Source organism: Syngnathus floridae, chromosome 6, assembly GCF_059516105.1.
Source record: "Syngnathus floridae isolate MCC-2025c chromosome 6, RoL_Sflo_1.0, whole genome shotgun sequence".
Taxonomy (NCBI): domain Eukaryota; kingdom Metazoa; phylum Chordata; class Actinopteri; order Syngnathiformes; family Syngnathidae; genus Syngnathus; species Syngnathus floridae.
This window is the reverse complement of record NC_142418.1, coordinates 11,805,729-11,825,332: the sequence shown is the minus strand read 5'-3', so window position 1 is coordinate 11,825,332 and position 19,604 is coordinate 11,805,729. Positions and strand designations below refer to the sequence as shown.

At 41.6% G+C, this 19,604-nt stretch overlaps 2 protein-coding genes, 1 long non-coding RNA gene and 1 other non-coding gene across 8 annotated transcripts; 1 reads left to right on the top strand and 3 right to left on the bottom strand.

The window, feature by feature from the left end:
* Positions 1-371: 371 nt before the first annotated feature.
* Positions 372-444, bottom strand: trnar-acg (transfer RNA arginine (anticodon ACG)). The gene has a single exon. It is a non-coding gene; the product is annotated as a tRNA-Arg (tRNA).
* A 176-nt stretch (positions 445-620) lies between these two features.
* Positions 621-6,943, bottom strand: LOC148396549 (uncharacterized). Its single transcript, XR_015859264.1, has 6 exons — positions 6,817-6,943; positions 5,539-6,727; positions 5,349-5,453; positions 5,142-5,238; positions 1,384-1,499; positions 621-1,059 (listed from the first exon to the last, which is right to left on the bottom strand). It is a non-coding gene; the product is annotated as an uncharacterized LOC148396549 (long non-coding RNA).
* fanci (FA complementation group I) lies at positions 767-10,361 on the top strand. Of its 4 annotated transcripts, XM_088379923.1 has the most exons (37): positions 769-947; positions 1,033-1,102; positions 1,375-1,505; positions 1,687-1,840; positions 1,940-1,997; positions 2,168-2,209; positions 2,291-2,414; positions 2,491-2,576; positions 2,660-2,792; positions 2,875-2,952; positions 3,049-3,185; positions 3,402-3,582; positions 3,657-3,744; positions 3,956-4,086; positions 4,160-4,230; positions 4,374-4,488; positions 4,786-4,908; positions 5,182-5,250; positions 5,330-5,431; positions 5,603-5,794; positions 5,874-5,995; positions 6,068-6,229; positions 6,565-6,744; positions 6,846-7,012; positions 7,086-7,156; positions 7,430-7,546; positions 7,614-7,665; positions 7,736-7,863; positions 8,044-8,109; positions 8,191-8,287; positions 8,397-8,581; positions 8,957-9,013; positions 9,086-9,145; positions 9,252-9,320; positions 9,696-9,791; positions 9,873-9,974; positions 10,054-10,361. In XM_088379923.1, exons 1-37 carry the CDS (start codon positions 855-857, stop codon positions 10,114-10,116), a joined length of 3,972 nt encoding a protein of 1,323 aa, XP_088236049.1. In that variant the 5' UTR covers positions 769-854; the 3' UTR covers positions 10,117-10,361. The 4 variants fall into 4 exon arrangements, with proteins under 4 accessions (XP_088236046.1, XP_088236047.1, XP_088236048.1 ...); XM_088379921.1 differs by having other exon boundaries at positions 768-947; positions 9,696-9,974; XM_088379922.1 differs by having other exon boundaries at positions 768-947; positions 9,873-10,073.
* On the bottom strand, positions 9,590-18,713 carry polg (polymerase (DNA directed), gamma). 2 transcript variants are annotated; one of them, XM_088379925.1, is made up of 23 exons: positions 18,463-18,713; positions 17,566-18,176; positions 16,972-17,167; positions 16,731-16,898; positions 16,502-16,648; positions 16,340-16,419; positions 16,071-16,253; positions 15,613-15,755; positions 15,405-15,525; positions 15,112-15,336; positions 14,403-14,520; positions 14,208-14,273; positions 14,007-14,132; positions 13,781-13,941; positions 13,486-13,539; positions 13,270-13,387; positions 12,653-12,788; positions 11,973-12,219; positions 11,711-11,833; positions 11,455-11,623; positions 11,048-11,256; positions 10,799-10,959; positions 9,590-10,283 (listed from the first exon to the last, which is right to left on the bottom strand). In XM_088379925.1, exons 2-23 carry the CDS (start codon positions 18,147-18,149, stop codon positions 10,219-10,221), a joined length of 3,600 nt encoding a protein of 1,199 aa, XP_088236051.1. In that variant the 5' UTR covers positions 18,150-18,176; positions 18,463-18,713; the 3' UTR covers positions 9,590-10,218. The 2 variants fall into 2 exon arrangements, with proteins under 2 accessions (XP_088236051.1, XP_088236050.1); XM_088379924.1 differs by having other exon boundaries at positions 15,405-15,531; positions 18,463-18,712.
* Between the last annotated feature and the right edge of the window lie 891 nt (positions 18,714-19,604).

Below are 19,604 nucleotides of genomic sequence, written 5' to 3'. Positions count from 1 at the left end.
AGATAACAAGTGGTCAAAGTTAAAGTTGCAGAATATTACTTAAAAGTAAAAATATGACATTACCCGAAACAAGGAATATGCTGCACCGAGATCTGTCAGAAATCTGTGGTGCCCTGTTAAGCCCCCCGGCATCTTATTTCATGATATAAAATATATTTCTGAACTATATTGTCATTTCCCCTAAATATCAGTCATATGAGATGCACCAGGAGAGGGGGGGAAAAAACATCCTGGAGCAGTGCCAGAGCCTAAATGGACTTAAGTATAATAAATAATTTTCCTGCATTAGATGTAGTTTAAAGTGTGTGATTGGTTTATGAGCTCCTAATCTACTTTGCGAGTGTAAATATAAGGAGCATTGTCAAAAGTATCGAGCCAGCCAGGAGTCGAACCTAGAATCTTCTGATCCGTAGTCAGACGCGTTATCCATTGCGCCACTGGCCCGTTGAAGAATCAACGATGATGTTACTTCTTTATACTATAGATAACTACGTAAAATGGTTAAATATATTAATTATGATTGATAATTAAGGATGTTGCCTTGATAGTTTTGGTCATATCACGGGGATAGCTGAATGAAGTTAAATATAATAATAAATAAAACATGTACGGCACAAGAAAAAAAAAGACACCTATTTAATAACGTTTCACAGATACGTTTTGAATTCATTTTATGCTTGAGATAAATGTATGATTGATTTGTGTTTACGAATGAATAAATTTAAACATGATGCGTCTGGAGGAAACATTGCAACACACCAAACGGTACCGGAAGTGCTTGCTGCTGGCGGGAAATATGCTCCTGCGAGAAGGTTGTGGAAAGACTGTTTACCTTGTCGTGTTGATCTTGCACAATGAAGGCAGACGTGGACAGAATTATTTCCTTATCCAATGCTGACAGTTCTGGAGAACTTCAGAAATATTTGTCCACTCTCACTGAAGGCAAGGTAAACTGGTGTTGACATGCATGAGTTGCACTGTTCGTTCAAATCTTTCCTGGTTAGTAATGGAAAACACTTTTCTGTTTTGAAGTTGACTGCGCTGATTTCCAATTGTGCACTAAAGGGAAATATAGGCACAATTATTAAAGCCATTTTCAAAGGTAAGAACTTTTAGATATTTTTACTATTTATCCTTATTTCGTGTTGCACGATTAAAAAGTTCCTAGTTTGTGAACTCCTATAATGACAATGGTAATAAAGCAGATTCTCATTCAGGTTTTTTTGTTAGTGAATTATTGTAAAGTATGTATTTGTAACCCCTTTCTCGACACTTTATCATCATTCTAGCTATTACCAAGTGTGACTTTTACACATTACACACATAATCGCTGCCAGATAAACAATATATATGTATGTTGCCACTTGATTTTAGGCTCACCACCTGGATCTACTGATGGGTCCAAACGAAGACTCCTGCTTTATCAACATTGCATCCCTCTCTGTGAGTCTGGTGACCTCCAAAGTGAAGTGGCAGCAGATCTCATTGGACTGCTCATGCTGGAGGTACAAAAGCATAATTAAATAATCTTACAAAAATGCAACAGAGAATAAAGCAATGGAAAATATGAACACGTTCACATCCAAGATAATTGTGGAAACTGTTTTTGTCGCAATGAATGCCTTTACAGTGTATTACTTGGTTTATAAGGGTTTATAAGTGTTTGATTGTCTTCTGTAAATGCAGACGCACACTCTGGTTGGACCCTGTCTTGCACAACTAGCAAATCTATTTGTTGAAGAAATCAAGGCAGGAAAAATAGGCAATGGCAAATCCTTGGAGCTATTTCCTACTGTACTTACTGCCTTGACCGCTTGTGAAACATTGTCATACGGCAAAGGTTCGTACAAATAGTGAATGAATATGCTATTATACATTATATATCGTTTAAACTTTGGAATGAACTGTTTTCTGTTGTATCTTTTTTTTTAAACTTCAGGTGAGCTCAGTGGTGAGCAATACAAGAAACAACTAATCAACAGCCTTTGCTCTAGCAGGTGATGTAATGCAATAACTCATACTTTCAGCCTTACAAAATATTCTTTTTTTAGTCATAGCAACATTAAGTAACAGTGGCAATTTAATTCAATCACCAAAAATTAGTAAATACTGAACAATCATTTACACTCGGGGTATAAACTCACCACAAGTTGTATTTTTGCTGCAGATGGGACCCACAATGTGTTATCCACCTAACTACAATGTTCAGGTAACTTATCGCTTTAGTTGTATTTACCAACATTTTCAAAGTCGTGTTTTTACCCTTTTGAATGTCCCTGCTTTATTTTAGAGATGTGCCCCTGTCATCGGATGAATTGCAGTTTGTGGTGCAAAAAACGCTGCGGATGTTCAGCAAGCTCGACCTGCAGGAGATTCCGCCACTTGTTTATCAGTTGCTCTTGCTATCTGCAAAGGTAGAATTGTGTGTGACAGGCATGTCTAGCTATCAAGTCCGCCATTCAGTCTAAAATGCTATGCTGCATCTTTTAGGGTTGCAAGAAACAGGTCCTCGAGGGAATTGTTAGTTATTTTAAGCAGCAAGACCTTCACCACCAAAAGGAGCAGAAACACGGAGAGTGGGTGATTTAAACAATGCAAGTGACATTGCCCGTGTTTACCAGTCATTCCCTTTCATGACCGTCCTTCTTCCCATTTTCAGGAACTTGGATTTAGAAGTTCAATCTATTCCACAGGACCAATTAAGACATGTGGAGGGCACTGTTATTCTCCACATTGTTTTTGCTTTGAGGCTCGACCACGAACTTGGGAGAGAATTCCTGAAAAGCATCAAGGTGCCTCATCTGTCACTTCCTAAAACTGACATAACTGAATGAATACATTTCATGGATGTCATCTATTGTTCCTTTCCACCAGGCTTCCTTTGGGGACTTTTGCCCTTTCAGCGTGGCTGTATTGCTCTCTGTGACACGAATACAGCTCTATGAGGAAAAGGTCAGAAGTCACTATCATGCTACTTTTATCGTCATCTGTCTCTTGTTAGCTTATTCATGACAAACACCCCCCTCCTCCATTCTCTGGTTTCAATAGGTGTTTACACTTTTCAAGGGGGCAATCATCAAGAGCTTCAAAGATGAGCAGCTCCTGCAGGGGTCAAAGTTCTTGCAGGACCTTGTGCCTGGTCACTTAAGTGTTGCTGAGATGATTTTAGACACGGTGAATAGCAGGTGTGGGCAGGAGTTCATTTTGTCATAGACAGCAATCAAAATATGGATAAAGTAGGGAGAAATGTGTTACAGGGTCATAGCTTTTATTAACTGTACAGGCAATGTCATCAAATGCTGTCACTATCAAATATTTTATCAATTAGTTATCAATGAGTTAATTTAATTTGACATCTCTAATGTAATCATTCATATCTTTGCATGACTCTTTTTGTGCAGTGTCTTTGGATGGGATCATGTGACCCAGGGCCTGGTGCAGCTGGGCTTCTTTCTAATGGATACGTTTGGACCTAAACCCGGACCATTTGGAAAGCCCAATGAAGGTTCTTCTACTGTGGCCCGGACTCCCACTCAGCTGGCATGTAAACTTGGAGGTCAAGTACTCCTCCAGGGCTTTAAGGTAAAAAAAATTTTTTTGGGGGGGGGGGGTAATATCTCGTACTTTTTAACTGTACTGTCATCCTGTGCTGTAAGATGCATGAGGCAATCAGAGGCGAGATCCTGGAGCAAGTTCTGAATCGACTGGTCGCAAAGACTGCCTCACCTGTCAATCATTTTTTAGGTAACGCAATGTTCAATCATTTCCCACATTGTTATGTACACTTACACAGTATGATCCAATACAGTACAAAACTCAACTTTACTCTTTGTAAAGGCAGGTGGGATTTAAGGACACCACTCTTGTATTGCATCTCAGTAGATTGTGCAAGTGGAGCTCTTAAATTAAAAAAGTGCTGTCGAGTCTAATTTGATTCGTGTCTGTGTGTCCTCAGACCTTTTCTCAGACATTGTAACCTCTGCTCCAATGATATTGCTGGAGTCATCCTCCAAGGTTACCGAGATGTTTGACCATCTGTCATATCTCCCCCTGCCCACTGTACAGGGCTTGCTAAAAGCTATCCAGGTACTAAAACCACGCAGCATACAAATATGTAACTAGAAACAGGTTCTAAATGTTTTCACTGTTTGACTTCCAGCCTCTGCTGAAAGTCAGCATGTCCATGAAAGACACATTGATTCTGGTGCTCCGCAAGGCCATGTTTTCAAGGTACTGTTACATTGCATTATTTATTTTGTCATTGGAATTGTATTTTACTGTTGAATATTTGCCACATCATGGTAGCTACCTACATACTAGCCAAATGGGCATCTTGAGAGTCCTGTTAAAGATCTCCTCTGACTCTTTTCCAGCCAGTTGGATGGACGAAAGTCCGCTGTTACTGGCTTTCTGTTGCTGCTGAAGAACTTCAAAGTGCTTGGCAGCCTGGCCTCCAGTCAGTGCAGCCAGACAATCTCCTCCAGCCAGGTAGGTCATTACTCGCATTATTTGTAATGTGCATTTAAGTGATTCAAGTTTGTACGACTGCCTGAAATTGTTGAAAGGGCTAGTTAGGGTTAGTTTGTTTCCACATGTTGGAAAATTGCCGAATTTTTGAAGTCATGTTTTCCAGCGACCTGAGAATTCTTAACATGAAAAAATGCGCGACTCCTTTAAAGCACGTGAAGCTAGAATTATATCGTAATAAAACAAGAGGGCAAAATACATATGCTTATGATATGAATTCTGCCAGTTGCTCAACTGTTGTCCCGTAAATCCAACCAGATCCAAGTGGATGTTCATTCTCGATATAACGCTGCTGCCAATGAGGCCTTCTGTCTGGAAATCTTGAGCGGCTTGCGCCGTTGCCTTGGCCAGCAGGCTGACGTGCGCCTTATGCTCTATGAGGTTTGTGATGTTTTTTTAAAGTCTTGTGATCAACTTCCATGATTTTCTATACATTTTGCAGGGAATATACATCGATTCAGATTTGAACGTCTGAATGGTTGCTTTTGCTTGTGGTGATTGTATAGCTGCGAAACAAATGCGTAACGAGTTCCAGCGACAGCCCGACAGCAGAAGCCAACATGTCAAAACTGCATAATATTACATTGCATTCTTGTTTAAGAAAAGATACATACCCTTTTTGAATGAGCTGTGTTGACGGATGTGTTATTCAAGGGCTTCTATGATGTTCTTCGTCGGAACTCCCAACTTGCAAGTTCCGTCATGCAGACGCTGTTTTCACAGGTTGAAACGTCTCTTACTATTCGTGTATGATGACCATATCACGTTATATGCATTTTAGATTTGTTTCTTTATTTCCTAGTTGAGGAAGTACTACAAACCTGAACAAGATCTTTTGCCTCCGGTGAAATTGCAGCCTTGCATCACAGCTAATGCAGAACAGATCCACCTTCAGGAGCCTCTGGTACCGTTGAAATTTAGTGAAGCTGAAAAAGAAATTTAATTATGGCTGTTGTACATCCCTCTGGATCAGACAATTATTACCATGTCAAAGTCCTGTTAGAATCTTACCTCAAGAGTGGAAGCCTTAATCTGTAATTTTGTTTATCTGCTGTGTGACTCTTTACAATCTCAGGCCCACCTGGTAGGCTGTACCGTGCAGTGTTTGTTGTGGCTTGCAAATATGAAGCGATCAGCCAAAATCAGTTCCGACGACAGTGATGATGATGACGACGACGAGGATGAGGGGTACCAGTCCGAGCTACAGACGATCCTAGACAGCATCACAAAACGCATGATCAAAAGTGAAATGGAGGACTTTGAACTGGTACTACACCACAGTCAATTGTCTACACTTGAAGCGACCCCATTCTTCCCAGTTCCATGGTCGTATTCTGTTTCATCAGGACAAGTCAGCAGAATTTTCCACCGCATCCAGTGTTGGTGTGAAGAATAATATCTACGCTGGGCTCGTAATAGGACTCTATGAGGTCCTCTTGGAGTACAACTTTGTCAAAGGCAATTACAGGTATAATTCCTTTTCGTGTTTCATAATTATGTGGGGAATTTCATATCGGGAAACTTTGTGGGACACTTGTAGTAAAAATGCCTTTGAGGAGCTGTTGGAGCTGTTTAACCGCTACAACAAGTTGTGTGAGATCTTGAGGGAGAAATCCGGGAAAGGTCGACAGCTGGCAAACAAGACTCCTCGAAGTTTGCTCTCGGCGCGTTTCATATCGACTCTGGTCACTGCGCTCTTTAGGTATGTACAAGTGCACTTTGTATTCTTGTGAATGTTTTCCTTGTTCGTTGGTCAAGACTTAGGAAACAATTTTGACCCTTTAAGATCCAGAATAGTGCAATTTGAATGGATTGACTTATTCGCAAGTGTGTGAAAATTGATGCATCTGCCCACCCTGCGTAACATTACACTTAAAATTTGGGACAGCATACCCAGAAAAGCTCTTCCCAGAGCACATGGCTGTTGTCTAGCAGTAGACGTAGTATGATGATAAGTACTAGATGCAAACATAAGTACAAAAACATACATACATATCCTTGGCACAGGTAATAAAGAAAGAATATTGCGGTTTCTAGAGACAGCTCTCAGAGCAGAGAAGAGGCTCTCAACGTGCTGCGCTCCAGTGGAGAATTTGTACGTTATGCACTTTGCGTGGCTGTGCAGAAGATCCAGCAGCTAGAAGATAGTGGAGTTACTGACGGCCCAGATGGCCAAAGTTCGAACTTGATGTTCCGCTTCCTGTGTGAAATGACAAGGTAAGGGATCATTTTGCTGCATTTGATATACATTCAGGGAAGACGTGTTTTGACATTTTGTACACAAGATACCTGTTTGTAACGCAACGACCATTTTACAGCGTGCTGATGTGGCGGTATACCAACGTTCCCAGCGCAGCGGAAGATGCTGGGAAAAAAGAAAAACGATCCAGCCTGTCACAATTGAGCCTGGAAGGCCTTCTCGGGATATTCACTACCTGCCAGCAGCGCTACCCTGATAAGATGTCCAAACTTCTCTCATTCATTGGTTGGACTCTCAAGTTTAACAGAGATAAAACACATGAGAGTGTAATTTCATTGCAATCTGGCTTATCTTTCAGACAATTCGGAGGACATTGCTGAGTCAGAAGATTGCGAACAGATGACATACTCTTACATTCGTCAATTTCAGGTCTTTATTTCCTCTCGACATGTTTGCTGTGGTTTTTTTTGTTTTTTTTTAAGCACTCAACTTTTTCACGCATTCCAAACTTAATTTTGATTAAAGACTCAAGTTGCTGACCATTTCAGGGCGTACCCAGCCTTTTGCCCAAAGTCAGCAGGATTAAGCTTCAGCTCTCCTTTACCTTGTACTGGATAAGCAGTATCGATGATGAATGGCTAGATTGCTGCTCGTATTGTTTAAAAGTCTCCACTCATTGACCGTTTCGTTGTTTGTAAACAGAGAGCGCTGTTCGCCCAGTTGAGTGGAGGAGAGGAGGAATTTAACAGCAAAGAAGCTCAGCTATTGGTCAACATTTTGAGCGTGCTTTCACTCCAGCTAAAGCCCTCCTCTCAGCAGGTACACATAGTACTTATATTTAAATGCTCTTATGGTACATTTGCTAACATTTGCATCAAACAAACAGTTTGCTCAGATGATCACATGGACAGTGAAAATCTGCAAGGAGACCAGCGTTGGTGAGTAAATGCCAGAGTGTGTCATTGTCTGGTTTTGATTAGTTGTACTAAAAGATCTCCTTGTTTTCAGAGGACTCTGCTTTGTCAAAGGGGCTACTTTCACTTCTCTTCAGCCTGCATGTTCTTTTTAAGAGCCCTACCAGCTTGTTGCTCGAACTCTGTCAGGACATCCATAGCCACCTCGGAGATATTGATGAGGTACAAATTGTGAGATGCTGTTGCCAAACTGAAATGTTGGACAGCAAGAGTTTAGAAGTATGTCTGACGCAGCGACAATTTTGTTATTGCCACATCATTACTGACTCTACTAAAAGTATAGAAAATGGGAGGGATGAATGCACACTGTCATATCAGCCTTATTGTTGTCTTTGTTATCAGGATGTTGAGGTAGAAAAGCAGTCCCACTTTGCTATTGTGAGCATGAAAACAGCAACAACAGCAGCAGTAAGTGCTCCCCCCACTGCTCCCTCCGAGAAGCCAAGTTACTTTGTCATAACAGACATGTTTGGCATCTTTTAACTACAGATGCTGGTCCTGCCTCTAGTGGACAAGGTGCTAGATGAAGTGGACTGGCTAATTGGCAAAAGGAAAAGCCAGTTGGCTACTGACAAATCCAATCCAGGTAGGATTTCTTTTTTTTTTTTTTAAACAATAATGCTCACTCGCAAGTTTAAGGCTTACGTGTGGATTTCTTGTCTATGAATAATGACTGATATGTTTCTGACAAGTAGAAGCGGACACACAATCTGCAGGCCACCAGGATCCGGTTGAGAAAGCAGTGACACTGCAGCTTGGAACCCTTCTGACGGCATTAAACGAGTTGGTCCAGACCGCATTGCAGCTTGGAACCTGCACCATCACATTGCTCCGAGCGTTGAGTCGCACTTATACCATCCTCACTACGCTGGTTAAATATGTATGTACTCTGTCTCCTTATTGTCAGGGATGCAAAATTCACAGGAAAAATTCTAAACTTTTTGTGGAAATAAATGGGAATAAAGCAGGTAGCTTCCAATAGTAACCTAATCTAAACAAATAGAATTACGAAATTATGCCCTCATGTGGACAAGGGGTTATTTTGTTCTCGTTTCTTACAACCAAATGTTTAAGCCTCAATATAATACCTTTCCATTCAATTACTCTCAATTCTCAGTTCATTTACATTCAAAAAGTTTTCAGTTTGGATACTTCCACAATTCCCAATCTTAATTTGAAATGTACTTTTTTTGTGTATTTCAATTCTAGTCTTACGGTATCCAGTTTGATATAAATGTATTTTCTTTCTTTCTAGTACATTCAATTTTGTGCCAGTCAGAGTGGTAGATTACCTTCACGCTTTGAAAAGCTGGTGAGTATGGGCCACATGAAAGAGATTGTCATGCTTTTTTTTTTTTTAAATGTGTTTTTTTTTTTAACACAGGTCAAACTGTCTGGATCTCATCTGACTCCACAATGCTACTGTTTCATCACATATGTTCAGGTATGGATGGATTCAAATGATCAAAATCAATACATGCATTGTTTGGACACCAGCTGTGATTTAATATCAAATACCGTTGGTGAGTGTTTCCATTCATTCTCTGCAGGGGGGAGATTCAAGTGTTGGAGGTGCAGACAAAAAGAAAAAGAAGAACGAAGTGAACACTGCTGCCACTGTAAGGACTTTGTATTTACAGTGATCCCTCACCACTTCGCGCTTCACCTTTCGCAAATGCGCTACTTCGCGGGTTTATAAGTGACGGGAAAACGGCGTTTAAATACACGTTGATAGCGCGGGGTGTGCTTCTGAGCAATGTGCGTCACTGCGGGTAAGCGTGGGACGCGCGGCAGCATCCAAGTTGACTTAACTCTCTCAACTCTGAATGTTATGAATTTGCCTTCACTGCCGGTGCCCTACTAAGCACAATAATGCTGCCCACACGTCTGATAATACATTATTATTTTTGTTAAAAATAAATGTCTATAAACTGTACAATATACATTTGAAACGAAAGCATGACATGAATTCACCCATGTTGTTTTCCGGGTAGGCAAGACTTCTGCGTCAGACCAAGGCCATACCAAACTTGATCTTCAGCATTGAAGAGTATGAGAAATACATGATCACACTCTCAAAGAAGTCAAAGGTATGTGTTGAATGTCTGTTGGAGGAAAAAAAAAATAGTGTGCAACAAAACAAAATCTTTTCAACAATTGGCACTGTCCAGGTAAATCTGATGCAATACATGAAACTGAGCACCTCGAGAGATTTCCGCATCAATGCTGCCACTCTGGATGCAGCCCTACAAGAACAAGACGACACTGTGGAAGTAAGCGTCATCTCCATACAAAGGGGGGTAAATCTGTCCCGGCCTGCTTTCAGCATTTGTATCCGTTTGTGTTCCTTAGGGTGAGTCACAAGATGTAGAAGAAATTCAAGAACCCAAACGGAAAAAGAAGCGAAAACAATAAGCCGCTCCAATTGGTTACACGCATCACTAAGCTGATGCACTTCCAGGCATCTCTCCATTTTGCGTTCATGTTACGAGAGTCCTTCGCCTGGTCCATAAACTGTTATCTTCCTTTAGTAAGGGAACCTTTGGTGATGTCAACTATTTGGTAGATGTCCAAGGCTTCACCTGAAAGCATATCTTGTATGTTCATCTGTTTTCTCCAAATGTGCAATTTAATTAATAAACTTTATCTATCCATCCATCCATATTTAGCATATTTTCTATTACTTAACACATAACTGACTTGTAGAGGTTCTCCCATAGTTGCCATTAAACTGTACTATACTGTATCATTGGTGCTAAGTAATAAATTAACTGAATTAGCTTAATGCTTGATCTACTGTAACTGGAAGCTTAATCAATAAATCACTCATTCCACAATATATATCCGCAATCTAACAAGATCTAATAATAAAACTGTAATCAAAAGTCAGTCACAATTATAGTGATCAATTTTGATTGACAGTGAAATCTATGCTTGAAATTTCATGTTTGTAAGCAGTGTACTGACTGCTGTTTAAATAATATGGATCACCTCACTCAACTACATAACTGCACTCTGCTACAATGGCTGGCAGTTTGCAACTATCAACGTTGAAAATAATCGTCAATAAGTATGCAGTATTTGGTTTGAGGCTCACCAGGAGGAAGGCCATATTTTCTTTCCACACCGGTAGGGTTGGAAGGGGTCACACAGTCCATCGTCACCTCTTTCCTCAGACACGTGTCGATGTCAACCGCACTGAAGAAAGACACAGACTGTGGAAGGTCCCTCATGCCTAATGCATGTGCAAACATACTCCTGCGGGAGACAGAAGAACACAGAATACTATAAATCGCATTTCCAACAATTTAGTTTTGAGAGGCATCCATCCCATCATTTGTCAGACCTGGTAAGAAGGTTGGTGATCTGCAATGCCAGTGCCGCTCGGTATCGATCTTCGCTGCGGACGAGGTAGCGCACCTCGTCGTGGATGCTGATGCAGAAGCGGCCGTCGATGTCGTGCTCCTCGAAGAGCCACCTCATCGCCACCAGCATCAGATGAAGGTAATCCACTGCAGAGCTCTGGACCACCCAGTTCACTCTGCTAGTAATGAACTGACACGAAAACAAAAATAAACTGGCATATATATATACACGAGATCTCACATTAAAAATCTAAGCCTTAGAACGTGTACTTCAGGTGAGGCTATTGTTGCAAACTATAATAGTAAATGTTAGACAAATAAATTACCTCTAACGTTTAAAGTCTTCCACTGTAGATTATTTTTTTTTTGGCTCGGTTGCGTCACTCACCTCATCCTTCACTGCCTTGGGCTCCAGAGCTCTGCTTATCCTGCAGCCCAGTACAGGTGTCGCTGGTTGGTCCGAATGTGCAATGCTCTCCAGTTTGTTGAACATGTCTGACTCTGTACCCCCAAACCATATTCGTTTGCTAACTAAATCCCATTTCCTCCGCCGAGAGCTTTTGGGTCAAATAGTAACACAGAAAACATGAATAATAATCCGAGATGTACAAAACTGTGGTTGCTTAATCGTCATCATTTCTCACCTCTGTGAAGCCAGTCTACTGATCTTCCGCAACTCTTGGAGGGAAACGCTGCCATCTTCCTCCCTTTCCACCTCAATTCCCAGCTCAGTGACGAGCCACTCACCTTCATCTGATAATTCATATCTGCCCCCCCCCAAAAAAAAAAAACACCACAGAGATGCATCATCTTGTCATTTTGGAAAGTGCTTTGTGTTACGAGCATGAGTAGAGCACAATTTCAAACTCTTAAGTCAAGGCACTGCATTCCAATGAATGAGAGTACCTGCGTAATCCCTTTGTCAAAGCATACATCTGTCTGGCCTTACTGGCAGCATCTGTCTGACTGAGGCGATGATTGAACTGCATCAGCAGCCTTTCTGCGAAGGGCTGCCCGGCACCGTAGATGCGGCCATAGTTGAACACCTTGGCATGCTCCCTGCTGATGCCCACGGCGTCAGCGGTACGGCTGTGCAAGTCGGTGGCCTGGCTCTTCTTTCCTTGAAGTGTCATCCAGCCAAACGCCGTACAACCTGAACCGCACAGAAAGATCTTGCGTGACTGGCTTACAGGTGCGACATGACGTGTTTTTGTTGTTCCAGGTTGACTCAAGTTTCATCACCGAAAAAGAATTAAGCCTTTACAGCTCCTCATATGAAGTTGACTTTACTTTCAAAAGAGCAGAAGCTGGCGATAAACAACACTCAAGATAAGTAAGTAATCTGTAATATAATTTATTTATTTAGGTTAATTTGAGTACTGCATATGCAAGATAAATAAATTACACTAATTCAATTTATTCACAGCACACAATGAATAAGTTAAGCGAGGCCAAAATATGATTCAATTTGCTACGTAAAAAAGAATGGGAAGGATAGGCCGACGTAAGAAAGAGTATGAATCAGCTTCCCACCGTGACCTTGAACAATGGTATCGAAAAATGAACAGATAGATGCCAAATCTCACCATGTACGCCTGCAAAGTGAGCCTCTCCGAGCACAGCCGCAATCCACAACTCTTGAGAGTCCACGTCGGCTCCAACAAGGTGGTAACCTGGTGGTGCTTGCACCATCGCCTTAAGCTCACTGCCCACTCTGTCCCGCTAAGGACACAAAACAGATAGATTGTGTTTGGAATACTCATTCCATACTCCTAAATTACTTCATAAGGATTTTGATTTCAAACACTACACAAGCATGCCTTTAAGTATTTGCAGCTATTGCATAATTATGACGTATTGGATTAAGGTCAAGATGATCAAAAATAACAAGAACCAATCCTTATTTGTGTTTCTTATACCAAAGATATTTTGCTGCCATAACCTATCAATTGGTTTTGAGCTAAAAACCCAACTATATTCTGAAAAGACAAAATAATTTTTCTGTATCGGCGCACTGTAACATGGAACACATTGCTTTATTTCGTGATCATTGGTCGTTCACTACTTTCCAAAATGCACTGTGTAATATGTTGAGGGCACTTGATAGGTGATAAACATGTATAGTGACTACGAATTTGAACAGCACTGCAAAATGGCATAACCATTAGATGTGTACATAGGGAGGGATGAGTGTGTCTCTTACACGTGCATTACTGGCAGTCAGCCACGTTGGCTCCACAGCCCTTCGTGTGACAGTTCCAGCAGTGACCACCTGAGGTAATATCGCACCGTACTGCCCCTCTTCATCAAAGTCTTTGTGCCTTTGGAAACCACACCAATCATTGTATGAAATAATGAGTTTCCCTTTTTACTTTTTGTGGTCACTACTGATACTACGCAATGGTAGTAGACTACTAACCTGCTCACCACACGAGGAAGCTCTCCTTTCCGTAGCCATAGAACCATCTGGGAGCTAGAAAACATGATATTTTCCAGGTTGATTTCAAGCAATTTTATATGATCAAAGCTTTGGAGTACTCAAATGTTTTAGTCCTTTTTATACAACACTCTAACAGCAAAATTCACGATCCATGAATCAACAATGTTCTGTGAGAACGTCAGACCTGAAATTTTGCAATGACAAGAAACTGTACACATTCATTGGATGACCACATTATCAAATGTGGTCATCCAATGAATGCTAAACGAGATACCTTATGCGTTTATGAGCGTTCCTCCAGAAGGACATCATTTTGTTGATCTCTAAGGCACGTGTGGCATTCGTTCCACTCCTTCCCGCTCTGAGAGTCCCATCCTCCATCTTAGGAAGGAAGTCTTTTGAAAAAGGACTGCCAACGTTATTCTGATTACCATCCTGAAACAGACAGAGATTTGCGAGTTTCATGCCAGTCACTAACTGACTAAGCACTGACACCTTACCTTATGTGGTAGTTTAAAAAACCAACACCCAGGTATGTTTATTTCGTTGTAGGGGCCGATTCCTTGGTGATAGTGGCAATGACTGTCCTCTAGGGCAGGGTGGGACTTGCGGCTAGGTTGTGGCTTCTGTAAAAACAATAACTACGTATAATGTTTTATGCGACATTTTTAGGACATTAGAACAAAGGTCAATTTGGACACCATGTTTGTCAGCGCTTTCACTCCTTGTTCCTCTGTTAGTTTCTCCAGTGATCCGTACTCCTCCACCTGGTGGGGGGAAAAAATTTTTTTTTAGTAGGAAGCCCTTTTTGTAGCATCTGATGGAAAAATATATACATTTTTTAATGGATGTTTTTGAAGCAGCACAGTGAGTCATATCACATTCTGCTTCAGTACCTTTGCCCAAACAGCGCTGTCTGTCCACATAAGGTCATCTGATGGTGCACAGTCCCCAAACTCAGGCTCCCCCTTGCAGTTCTCATCACAATACTCTCTGTAAACACGCTCAATCTCTCTGTAGAGGACAAAAAGCTCAAATACATCCTATCCAGGCGACATTTAGTAATTAGATTAGTGGTTCTCAAACAGTTTGGGTGCAGAGGAAAGTTTTCCAAGGACCGCCCCCCCCCCCCCCCCCCCCCCTCATAATTGCAATGGCACTTGATCATAACTAAGGTGAGTTCCCAAATGCCATGGGAGGTGTTATCTATTTATGTTTATGATTAGACTCTAAACCATAACCGAATTTGATTAAAAATAACTTCAACGTGTATTCACAACTGACCATTTTTTTAAAAAGCCACTCACTTTTTCTTTGAATACTGCCAAACCCATGGTGGCCTTTGTGAAAGCAGTCCATGTTAAATAATTTTGTCCCAATGTGCTCACATTATTTTTGCTGAGTTCCCTTCACCTTACATTGCTATCTAGCCAGGGAAGAAACATTTATTTGAGATGTCACAATATCAGAGCCCTAAACTGTCCTAAACTAAGGTATAGGAGACAGTAATTAGCTTGGTATGTTAATTTAATTGAGAAAAAGTCTCCACAGAATTTACTGCCTCAGTTTGAGAACAACTATTTTAGCGCACGGTCCACAACATACCTGTGAGGGCAAACGGCTGGCCCGATGATTTCCTCCAGGGAGTCCAAGTTATCCCTACGTCCCGGAACCAGATATCCCCAGCCATGCTTCTCTGTGTAATGTAAGGGAAATCCGTCCCATGTCAGACCCATCAGTTTAGGGGTCACTCTCATCTGAAGACTAATGAGGTTTGCTCCAGGAGACCAGCTGTCTGCAGACATCTTTTCACACAGCTTACGATACCACCTGATGATGCAGTTGACATTGAGGAGCAGTGGAAAGTGAAAGTAAAATTGTCACTGTGGAGATCTGACCCAGGATGCCCAGGCAGGTGTTGCTTTCTCTTAGGAAGTCGAGTCACTGTTTTCTTGAGTTTATCCACAGCTAGCCTGCTGGGACAAGGACCCGCTGCAGTGTCCTCTTCAGATGGTGGCCCTGTATCTTGTAGAAGTAAATCAGAACATAATGGCTTTTTGGAATGAAGACCTCTATAATCTGGTTAGCCACACTTTGAGGAGATACCTTCCATCCAGTCTGCAAGAGGAGCAGCAGTTTGGGATTCAACTGCTTTTTCAGATGACTTCTTTTTGCTGGCTGGCAGCTTTTTCAGCTTGAATTCCTGCACATCCCACTCAAGGTCCCAAAGCCAAGGATCATTTCTGAATCTAGGGGAAAAATACATAAAGCATGAGATAAGGAAACCTAAAATATATGATGCTGTAATTTTTATGATATTTAAGTATTTGTAACATCTGGGATAAATGATGATAGGTGAAAGGGCCTGAGTGATAATCTTGGTACTAATTGATCCCTTCTACTTTTTTTAAATGGGGTTGAGTTTGGGATCCATGCATCCAAGCCTTTACGGTTCTGACTTTTCTTCTGGTATAGAAGATTCAAGTTAATTATATTTTACTCTCAAGGAGTAAGTATATTATTCTGACAAAATGCAGTTCCAGAAATGAAGGTTTTTGTCTCACCCCTCCTCCTCCAGAAGTTGGCATGCATCATCGGCTAGAGTCATGAGAGATTTCTTCATTTCCCTCTGGAGCTCTTCGTAAACGTCCTGGGAATCCTCCAAGTATCGCCCCCAGTTCTGATTGACAGGAAGGTAGCTCACACCCATCTCCAGCATTCCGGCAAATGTTACTGGATGGGGACATCTTGTTTGGGGGGGAGGGGGACAAAAAATTATTGTAAAGATCCACCAATTACTACAATTTAAGAAATATGTATTCCGAGTCCCGACCTCTCCATGAAAAGGGGCAGCTGTTCAATAAATATTTGATGGGTGGCCTGCACATCTGAGGCGCAGTACTGCATTAACTCCTGCAGGGGACAGCAAAGACAAGGCTACGGCACACTGTTGCATTGATAGCTGGATGAACAATGGACACAAAGTTAAACAGACCTGGAAGTTGTTCCTGACATCCATCATCGAGCCCTTTACAAAGGTCTCTCGTATCTCTTTCTGTAATGGTGGCCCTCCCACATACAGGGCATGGACATCAGCTAAGTTGTTGATGCTGCCAATATTCACCCAGTCCCAGAATCCAATCTAAACACAAAAACATTAAATTGTGAATGTTTTCATTAGTTTATGTCTAAAACAACACCAACCCAGTGTCAAATACACAGACCTTGGGACTATCTCTTTTCTGTCCCACTTTCTTCATGTGCTGGCTGACCTCTTGTAGGCCCACCTTCTTGCCCAACTTGTTGGCCATCCATAGTGTGCGCTGGAAGCCCGTCAGGCCCGAGATAGCCATGTGAAGACTCATCGTGTCCATGAAGCGCACCTTAGACCCCTTGAGAAATGAATATGAATTAAATGTGAAAACAGTCCCGCTACTCATACAGCCTTTTTTTTAAAACATTCACCTTCAGTAAGTATTGCTCCTTAATGTGAGCTCGGTCGAAACTGACATTGTGGCCCACAATGAGCCGTTCCTTCCACTGACCCCCTGGTGGACGGACGGTGTTCATTGCTGTCTCCAATGGGATAAGGTCAGCGAGGATGAGCTCGTTTGACCAGGAGTAGCGCTCTTCGATCAGACGCTTGCTGCACCAAGAGTACCTAGTAATGGACACACATCAACTTGCATGAACATACAGAACCCAGGTATGGTGGTACACTGTTACAAGTACCCCAAATTTTTAAAGTTATATGAGCCTTCGCTTGATTTTGTTTTTGGTTAGAGATGCGAGCAAGCTTTAAACACACCACCATTTGAGTGATGTGAGAAAAAAGTCACTGATGCACTCCCGGCCATTTAATGAACGGGACTGTCAAAAAAGACAAATACAAAATGAAACTGCTCGTATGGAGCATAGTGCGGACGCTAACACTACATTGAACAGAAGGTCAGAGCCCAGATTCGAACCCCAAACCTCAGACCTGCTTACCACTAGTTCACCACGTTACCATTTGCATTGACCTTATCAACATAATCATTTAACTTGGCATGCCCTTACCAATGTGTCGGCGATAAAGCAACTGCCAAAGTTGGACACCGTCCCTCTGCCATGCACACCTCTACATCAAACACAAGTGCGGTCTCGTCTGGGAAGTCAACCCTTTGACTCTCCCCATCGGACCCATAACGTGTCCAGCCGACCTGCCATGTCCACTCCTGAGGCATGGGAGGAAGCTCTGCTTGCTGCAGCTCCGCCGCCGCTTCCAGGTAAGGAAGACTCTGCTTCTGGGCCAAAACACGGAAGTGCTCATCAATATTGTCCCCGTACATTTTGGGAAGCTTCAGCTCTACGTCCTGTAACAGTGCCGTTTCTTTCCCCCACAGCTGATGCTTCTGCAAGTGCTTTATAGCGCGTTCCACATCTTCTTCACTGTACTCGGGCACCGGGCCTCGAAAGATCTGCTCGTGGAGATTTTTTGAGAGCATCTGGATGTTAAGGGGGTTCAGACGGGTCTCTCCTGTATCCTCGCCCTGCACTGAGTGGGGCTTTGTGGAGCAGAGGGAACGGGACCATATCCCTTTTGTGGAGAGGACGGACTTGTGCACAGAACAGCGGATCACTTTCAACGTCACATGCAGCATCACCTCATCTGGAAAGATCACTGCATCCTATGAAAAACATTCAGAACCGCATCACTATACTGTATTTGACATAATCACATCAGCCTCAAGCTCATGAGAAACATTCAAAACTGCATCAGTATATACAATGTTTGACTTGCACTTCAGCCAACTGTCAGATGAAAACAATGGCTTAAATATCATCCGTGTAGTCTTTAATAAAAGACGACCAATTTTATAGGACCATTTCATAAACGCGGTGAGCACTAAGCAATCAGACAGATATTGATATATGTGAACAATGATACTAGGTGACGTCTTTCTATCAACTTACCTAAGTCAAATCAGGATGGATCCATCCACGTGTTACCAACTACAATGTTTGTCTCTTGCTTTTGCCTCGATTGTGAACTAACGAGCCAATAGTTTCCGACTTCAAGTCTGCCTAACTCTCACGACAAGACAACGACCAAAAGACACATAAATACGCACAAATTGATTAAGGCTGTCAACCACAAATGTGACAAAAGTGACTAATAGATTCTTATAGAACGCTTCCGCTGCTTCAGCATGCTGTCAAATAGAAGACAGTGCTTTAGCGACATCTGGTGGTCTGGATGACCGTGTTTACTCCGTTTGTTCACAAAAGTAATGTTGGATGACTTTAAAAAATTCTATTCAATTGCCTGAATTCTATATTAAAGTACACGGGTGCCTGATATGCCGTTGAATAATTTATTTGCAAATTTTGAGTGTCCAGAAACCGAGTTAGTTGGCCGTGTGGCCTAATGGATAAGGCATCTGACTTCATACTCACATACTACTCTCTGATCACAATACACAGTAAATTTCAAAAGAGTATTTCAAAATAGACTACCGCAAGTTGTATGCAGGCCCCTTTTGATATGAGAAAGAAACACTGCTGAGGTAGCAATTCAGTTGTATTTATCTTTTAAGTTCAATCCATGTGCATTTCTGTGTAATCTTGAAAAAAGAATGTAGGTACAGTTATAACTCTTATTTATTTTAACTCTTAACTAAATCATTAGTTTATTATTGGGGTACTTGAAGAAATCAATATTTTAGGTGGCATATAGACTAAAAATCTGAGAACCACAACTATAGAGTAAATCATAGTCGTGGTTCTCAAATTTTTGGGGGGTTTTCAAGTGGTTTTGTCCAAGGGACCACCATTATAACCAAGGAGCAACTCGGGGACTACTGCTTTGGTGGAATATTATTTTATTTTGCACCGAAAGAGGATAGACCTTTACAGGCTATTTATTTGCATCTGTATGTCTATTTTGGGAATCTCAGCTACATTTGACATAATTTGGACAGATAAATGATTCACAAAATTAGCTGGAAAATAAATCAAGTCTAAATAATTTGATTTTAAAAAATTATTTTACAAGTATTTTCCATTTCCAATTTTTTTGGGTAAGGGCACCATGTAGGTGACGTGGGACAACCCAC